The sequence below is a fragment of the Perkinsus marinus genome (genome assembly GCF_000006405.1).
Source record: "Perkinsus marinus ATCC 50983 genomic scaffold scf_1104296964164, whole genome shotgun sequence".
Taxonomy (NCBI): Eukaryota; Perkinsozoa; order Perkinsida; family Perkinsidae; genus Perkinsus; species Perkinsus marinus.
In genome coordinates this window covers 67,631-75,863 of record NW_003204784.1, presented here as the reverse complement: position 1 = coordinate 75,863, position 8,233 = coordinate 67,631, and the positions used below count along the sequence as shown (strand labels likewise).

At 48.9% G+C, this 8,233-nt stretch overlaps 1 protein-coding gene across 1 annotated transcript; it reads right to left on the bottom strand.

Moving 5' to 3' along the window:
* Positions 1-4,092: 4,092 nt before the first annotated feature.
* Pmar_PMAR022219 (hypothetical protein) lies at positions 4,093-7,901 on the bottom strand (the record flags this gene model as incomplete). Its single annotated transcript, XM_002770931.1, has 7 exons — positions 4,093-4,678; positions 5,131-5,951; positions 6,012-6,073; positions 6,356-6,574; positions 7,176-7,386; positions 7,497-7,765; positions 7,805-7,901. 7 exons carry the CDS (start codon positions 7,899-7,901, stop codon positions 4,093-4,095), a joined length of 2,265 nt encoding a protein of 754 aa, XP_002770977.1.
* Between the last annotated feature and the right edge of the window lie 332 nt (positions 7,902-8,233).

The window sequence follows — 8,233 nt, the reverse complement described above, 5'->3', positions numbered from 1 at the left end:
ACTCGACTACCGACCGATCTGCTCGAGATGTCGGTCTCTCCTTGCGAAGCATTCCCGGGATCAGAACAGCTGCAAGGAGCTTCGGGTGCCGCGTTCAGTATTAAGGATCATGGAAGCACTAATGCAGAAGGTGAAGCATTCGAATATGCTATGCATCATGGTCCTCTCGTTCCATTGTAGGTCTTGGATTACGTTCAAGTCCTGCTTCGGGATCTCGGATCAACAATGACCGGACGGGTTGCAAAGCCGTGTCTCCACTCCCCGAGAGCTTCTCAGGACCGTTGCAACGAGTCCTAGATGCTGCAGCCTCTACTGAGGATTGTATGACCAATACTGCTCAAGGTGGAGCAGTTGTGTGAGCTGCGCGATATTTCTATGTCATTGTAGGCTCTGGAATACATCCTGGCCCTACTGTGGGTCCTGAGCTCGCGCATGGCGAATCCCGCGGCGAAACAATGTTTCAAGTCCCCGAGGGTTTCTCAGAACAGTCGCAGCGGTTTTTAAATGTCGCGCCTTTTTCTGAGGACCGCACGAGTACTGACCCTCTTGATGCAGAAGGTGAGGCACCTGAATCTGCTACGCACGGTGCTCTTTTCATCTCGTTGTAGGTATCGAACTACACTGTGGTCTGCGATGAATCCTGAGCTCATGCATGATGGATCAGGTGGCGAAGCACTGTCCCGCATTCCCGGGAGCCTGTCAGAGGTGAGTCTGGGATACTTAGTATTCCCTTTCACCTACTTGATTGACTCTCAGATATTGTCGGTTGACACGACTCCCCTGAAGATTGGAGCTCATGACTTATCAAGGAACTACCCACGGTGCCCAGCCACGTTCATTCTCCTCATACGCGAGGGTGCAGCGTACTCGCAGCAGCATCTAGTCATGACGGATCATGGCCTCTTGATGACTAAACACGGGGACGAGTGGGGGACATGGTGGCCTTTTTCGAGCAAGTGCTTAGTTCTGGATGCTCCCTCGGCTGTTGGAAAAGTTGTATTCGAATGCCGGGCTACTCATATCCATGGGATCATATGGGTTTCAACGTGTGGAACGATGGTATCGCTGCTCAAGCCGGGTGAATCCGTTAAGCAGTCCGCGTGTGGGAATTACGAGTTAAGAAGGTTCCTCGGGCTTCTCACCGCTCCGGATTCCAATACAACCAACTCGAGCGGGCAGCAGTCACCTAAACTTTCGACGTCGAATAATACCCGCAGTCGCACAACAGTAGTGAGCCTCCCAGCAAGTCCACTCGATCGCATCCATCGTCCTTTTCTTAAAGCTATGGGTTTTCGGGTTGTATGCCACGCAGATGTTGGACGAGTGCTCGTTGCTGCTCGGGAGTTCGAGCAAGGCGAATGCATAATCTACTCTAGGGTGTCGAACCACCAGGTTAAGGGAGCGGAGGCGCCTGAGGGCTTTCTCTGTGAAGGTCACCCAGCGGATGCTTCTCTGTTACTGATTGAGGAGCGTAGCCATCATTTGTCACTATACTACAACTCCAAGTTCAGTTTGGCTGATCCAATTGGTAGTGGAGACTTGTGGTATTTGTTGAATCATGACGAACGACCTAATACTCAGATTTATGCTTTAAAAAGTGGCCTCTGCGTGAACGCTATAAGGCGAATAGTGTTCGGCGAGCCGATTACTTGGCGATATTCTTTGACTTTCTTCGATCGAGACGAGATGGTTGTGTGTCTTCCGCGATTCATCAACGTAGAAGGCGAACTGCTCTGAATTATTCATCTCCTAGTCCTTCGGCTCAGAATTCAATTGATGTTTGTCGCTTTGCTCCAGATTCGCTTGAGCTTGAGTTCTAAACAGACTTCGTCAATTTAGAATCACAATACACGAGGCAATCTGCTAGTCGTAACTGGCTAACCACAACTATCGCATCTCATCACCGCAGCTGTGAACGATACGCTAGTGCGTAGCGCTACTACAACACCTGCTCTAGAGAATATGTGGACGGCCCTAGTGTCTCATATATCTTGATGGCTGCCACACTCGGTGGTATTATGAGGGCCCAGTATTACATGAATTTGACAACAACCACTACCGGGGACAATAAGACAGCGCTAATATGACATGGAAATCGACGACCACCACTATGATAGTGGCACTATCGGAAGTATTTTAACGGCAAGAGTATCATACGAGACTTGACGACCACCAAATCTTGACGGCCCTAGTGTCCCATGAAACTTAACGACAACCACTGTCGGGGACATTCCAACGACTCCAGCATCACATAAAATAGGACGACTACTACTACTACTACTACTACTACTATCGGGAGTATTTTGGTGGTCGTCAAATTTCATGTGATACTAACGTCGTCAAAATCCCTCCGATAGTGGTTGTCGTCAAATTCCATGTAATACTAAGACCGTCAAAATACCTCCGATATTAGCGGTCGTCAAATTTCGTGTGATATTAAGGTCGTCAAGATAGCCCCGATAGTCGTTATCGTCAAATTTCATGTGATACTAAGGCCGTCAAAATACCTCCGATATTGATGGCTGTCGAATTTCATGTGATACTAAGGCCGTCAAATACTTGCGATATTGGTTGTCGTCAAATTTCATGTGATATTAAGGCCGTCAAAATACCTCCGATAGTGGTGGTTGTCACATTTTATGTGATGCTAAGGCCGTCACGATAGCCTGATATTGGTGGTCGTCAAATTTTTGGTGATATTAAGGTCGTCAAAATACCTCCGATATTGGTGGTCGTAAAATCTCATGTAATACTAAGGCCGCCAAAATCCCTCCAATAATGGTGGTCGTCAAATTTCATGTGATATTAAGGTCGTCAAAATACCTCCGATATTGGTGGTCGTAAAATCTTATATAATACTAAGGCCGTCAAAATACCTCCGATATTGGTAGTCGTCACGTTTCATGTGATGCTAAGGTCATCAAAATCCCTCCGATAATGGTGGTCGTCAAAATACCTCCGATATTGGTAGTCGTCGAATTTCATGTGATACTAAGGCCGTCAAAATACCTCCGATATTGATGGCTGTCGAATTTCATGTGATACTAAGGCCGTCAAATACTTGCGATATTGGTTGTCGTCAAATTTCATGTGATATTAAGGCCGTCAAAATACCTCCGATAGTGGTGGTTGTCACATTTTATGTGATGCTAAGGCCGTCACGATAGCCTGATATTGGTGGTCGTCAAATTTTTGGTGATATTAAGGTCGTCAAAATACCTCCGATATTGGTGGTCGTAAAATCTCATGTAATACTAAGGCCGCCAAAATCCCTCCAATAATGGTGGTCGTCAAATTTCATGTGATATTAAGGTCGTCAAAATACCTCCGATATTGGTGGTCGTAAAATCTTATATAATACTGAGGCCGTCAAAATACCTCCGATATTGGTAGTCGTCACGTTTCATGTGATGCTAAGGTCATCAAAATCCCTCCGATAATGGTGGTCGTCAAAATACCTCCGATATTGGTAGTCGTCAAATTTCATGTGATATTAAGGTCGTCAAAATACCTCCGATATTGGTAGTCGTCACGTTTCATGTGATGCTAAGGCCGTCACGATATCCCCGATAGTGGTGGTCGTCAAATTTCATGTGATACTGAGGTCGTTAAAATAGGCCCGATAGTGGTGGTCGTCAAATTTCATGCATTACTGAGGCCATCAAAATCTCTCCGATGTTGGTGGTCGTCAAATTTTATGTGATATTAAGGCCGTCAAAATACCTCCGATAGTGGTGGTCGTCACATTTCATGTGATGCTAAGGCCGTCACGATAGCCCGATATTGGTGGTCGTCAAATTTAATGTGATATTGAGGTCGTCAAAACACCTCCGATAATGGTGGTCGTCAAAATACCTCCGATATTGGTTGTCGTCAAATTTCATACATTACTAAGTCCATCAAAATCTCTCCGATATTGGTGGTCGTCAAATTTCATGTCATACTAAGGTCGTCAAAATTCCTCCGATAGTGGTGGTCGTCAAATTTCATGTGATACTGAGGTCGTTAAAATAGGCCCGATAGTGGTCGTCGTCAAATTTCATGCATTACTAAGGCCATCAAAATCTCTTCGATATTGGTGGTCGTCACGTTTCATGTGATGCTAAGGTCGTCACGATAACCCCGATATTGGTGGGTGAGCCAGCTCTGTTCCCAGAGGCGGTCTTGTGGGTAGCTTCTCTTTTCAGCACGATCTTTATTGCAGGGCAATCGTGCCCAAACTCCCTCTAACGTTAGCCCCACGGAGCGATGGGCAGTAATGGCAAAGGCCAACGTTAGAGGAACTTGTCGTCGAGCAAACAAGATAGAGCCATCTATGTCATGGACAGTGAACTTCTCTCTGCCAACTGATACTGGTGAGCCGTACCCTTTGAACTTCACCCAGACCACTTCTCTCCCTTTAGGCGACGGCGTGATTCGCTCCACCACTCCAACCAAGCCGTTAGAGTACCGACCACGTATATCGTTCGACGTCGCGATAACAGGACAGGCGACTTTCAAGACCACTGTCTCTCTGAAGCCTACTTTGGCGATGGCTCGCATATCCAAGTTGGCGGGCATAGGGCCATCAGTATCAATTGCCTCAATGACAATTCCTTCGCCTGGTAAATCCGCCAGTCGTTCCGCGTTGTAGTCGTCTGCTTCGTCATTTGTCAGGCAGATAACGGTGTGCGGAAACCTACACGGAACGAAGGTTGAGAGCGAATAACCCGGTCTGAAGGAGTATGCACTTGCCTCGGAGGGTGCTTCCCACCGTCTCGGTCTCGGATCTTGTCGAGCACTCCGAGTGAGTCATCCGAGAAGATCGGTGTTCCCGAGTTCTTCCTTGGACCGGCTCGTATTTCAGAGAGAAGTCCCAAGTATGCTGCATCCGACCCTCTATGGAACTCCCTGAGATACATTACGGTCGGTCCCATGAGCGACCAAACTTCACTCCGCCAGAAAGGATATGTCGGGAATGAGGATGGTGGATACATGAGTGAGCCCTCGTATAACTCCACTCGTCCCAATTGTAGTGGGTCACCGCAGATTATTCTACCAGACAAGAGGCACTGGTTGTCGTGGATAACGTTGAGCAGGGCAGCACGTTCACGCCAAGTGCTAGATCTTGAGGATTCCACTTTGGAGAACCTCTCACCGCAGACACGGAGTGGAAGAATGGCGACACGATCTTCAGAGATATTGAAGGGCTCACCTAGGTTGGGGATGCAGTTGAACACCGTCTTGGAGTACGTTGCAAACTCGGTCGCATCTCCGGAAAGCTCGAAGACCTTGAAGATGATAGCGCCATAGCTGTCATTGTTGGCGTCCACCACAGCGAGAGTACCGATACCATCGTTACCAAGCGAGGACGGTAGAGTGCCTGCTATGTAAGCTCGGAGCAGAACTTTGAAAGCATCAGAAGTGGGTGTGGTGAGGGTCTCCAAAAAGTCGGCAGAAGTAGCCTCATCTTGGTAGTGTTTGATGGCTCCGTTCAGAGTCCGGAGAGCAGCAATAGCGTCGGGTAATAGATGGCCCGAGAAGTAGTTGAATACACCGGTCCAGCTTCTCAGCCATGAGAGACGGTTGTGACGGAGTGATTCAGCTGAGTGCTTGACACGACGACGACCTCGACGCTTGGGTGGAGCTTTCCCATTGAGGAAATCGTTGAACGCGGCGTTGAAAGTAGCCTCGGGGATTTCCCGTTTGGCAGGTAGAGGTCGGTAGGTTCGGCCGTGTAGTAGTAGACCACAGAAGGTTGTTGACTTGGCCGGTGACTGAGACTTCTCTTGGTTGATGATGAATCCGTACTCGGTAAGGATGTCAGTCAGCACTCTCAAGGCCTTCTCCCCATCAGCAATGGTTTGTGATGAGACCAAGACGTCGTCTTGTACATGCACGACAGTTGCAGCAATACCATCGGCAACCAGCTTCGGGTTGATGACGGTGTCGAGCAGAGTACCGAAGCCTACCTGGAATGCCAGAGATGACCAGCGCCACCCTTGGGGAAGGGAAGTGAGAGCCCATCGTACGGTCACACCGGTGCGTGGACAGATAGATGTTGTACCGAAGAGCTTCTGAAGGGACTTGGTAACTGCAATACAACCGTAAGCATCTCGTAGATCTAGCATGGACCAAAAACCAAGATTGGCAGATGGGACATCTCGTAAAAGGTTAGTCGCAGTCCGTTGATGCTGCTTGTACGAGAACTCATCACGCTGCTTACTGTCCTTGGGGATCTCACCGCCAGGTAGGGAGATGAAGTTGCCAGCGTCGTCGTAGCTCAATTGCAAGGAGTTGAGAGGTCTGGTGTCGATGACCAAGCGATACCGAGATCAGAGCTCACTGTCAGAGACAGGTACCGTTCGAATCTTACTCTTTCCATCGGCACGGTCGAGTTTGTCAATGAGAATCGGTTCGCATACGATAGAGAGCTCAGAATCCTGGACTCGACGAACCTTGCCTCGCGCTTCCATCGCGCAGAGTTTCTGGTAGATGATCTCAGCATCGGCAGTGGTGCGCTTTCGTTGAGCCGCTCGGTAGGGCCAGACCGTGGCATTGCCGATGGGATCGATATCACAGCAAAGTCGTTTGCCTGTGCCGTCTTGAACCACCGATATCAGAGGTTACACGTCGGTAGAGACTCGACGACAGGTGGCTATGGCTCAGCGCTGGACTCAGCAGTGAAGTCGACAGTAGGTAAAGTCGACTCATCGGTCGAGGATAAGTTGATAATAGCACATGATGAGTTGTGGTAGACAGATGACTCGTCGGTCTGAGAGGCGTTATCCTGGCGACTGGATGATAGGGATAGGCCACCATTGAAAGAGATGCCCTTCGTAGAGGTGAAGATGATACCGAGCGAGTCGAACATGTTCCTGCCGATGATAACTCGAGGATGGCATTGTTCGACTTGTAAGAATAATAGACGAGTCTCGAGTCGAGACTCTCGACCAACCCTACGTCAGACGGAGGTTGCTGTAGTGAACAGTTTACCGAGACGATGGTAGAAGTGGAAGTGGTTGAGTTATTACCGTAGGTTACTTTCAGAGGATGGTCTAGCGTGGAGACCGCGTCAGATGGGATGACGGTGTTGTCCAATGAGAATTTGACGACAGACGCATCCACTAGGGAGATGTTAGCTCCCGTATCCACCAGACAGGAAACATCACAGCGAGGACCCAGGGCACCAGTACCTAGCCGAACAGTGATGGTGGGGTCAGGTGAGGAGGTAGCGAATAGGTCAGATGCTGAGTAGTTTATCTGGGCATTGGCAACGCTCACGTAAGCAGCCGAGTTGTTGACTAGCTTGATGTCAGAAGCGTTGTTGGACTGGTGGTTGTTGGTGTTAGATGGCGCCGACGAGTTGGAAAACTTCTTGAGACATACGCCAGCGAGATGATGCGCCTTACGACATCGCTTACAATGGAATCTACTCGAGTCACAACGATGCTTGGAATCAGCTAAGCGACCACACCGTTTGCACCTTTCGTCCTTGCGGATGATGTCGTCAGGACTTGCTTTACAGCGGGCCATAATGCCATGATGTTGGAGTCATCGTCGACGGACCGGGACTTGCTTTTGTCGCCTTTCGGAGCGGATTTGGTGAGGGCGTTGATATCGGGTAGATCATCGATAACAGCTAAGAGAGTGTCCTTGAACGTGTCGAAGTCCATCTTGTTGAGGGGATCCGCTAGCGAGGCAGCTAGCACAGCCTTGGGATCCTTCAAACCTTTCTTGAGTCGTCGAATGATAGAGGAGTCTTGGGCAGCCTCATCGGGGACAACTGACTGCTTGACGTGTCACAACTTCTCGAAGCGAGTACAGAAGTCCAGAGTCGACTCAGATGGTTCCTGTGATAAGGCGTCCAAGGCATTCTCAAGGGATCTGAGCTCAAGGTTTGTATTGTAACGTTTATCCATTACTTACCACACAGCAGAGACACCACTAGCGAGTATATCACTATGGGTGATCTTACTGCGGATAGTAGACTTCAGAGGTTCCGTGATACAGTGTAGGGCAACTTCCGCAGAGATGTCGTTAGGAAGTGAATGATGGTGACGGAGTAGATCACATACCGCAACGCGCCAAGGGAAGTAGGTACCAGTAGGGTTGCCAGTGAAGAGAAGGTGCTTAGGTATCTTGTCCGAGTCACCAACGATAGACTTCACAGTTCTTCTCACAATCCCGCACGGTGAGAGAGAAGATGACGTACGAGTGTGATTGGTACCGATAGCAGTGGAACCATATGCTG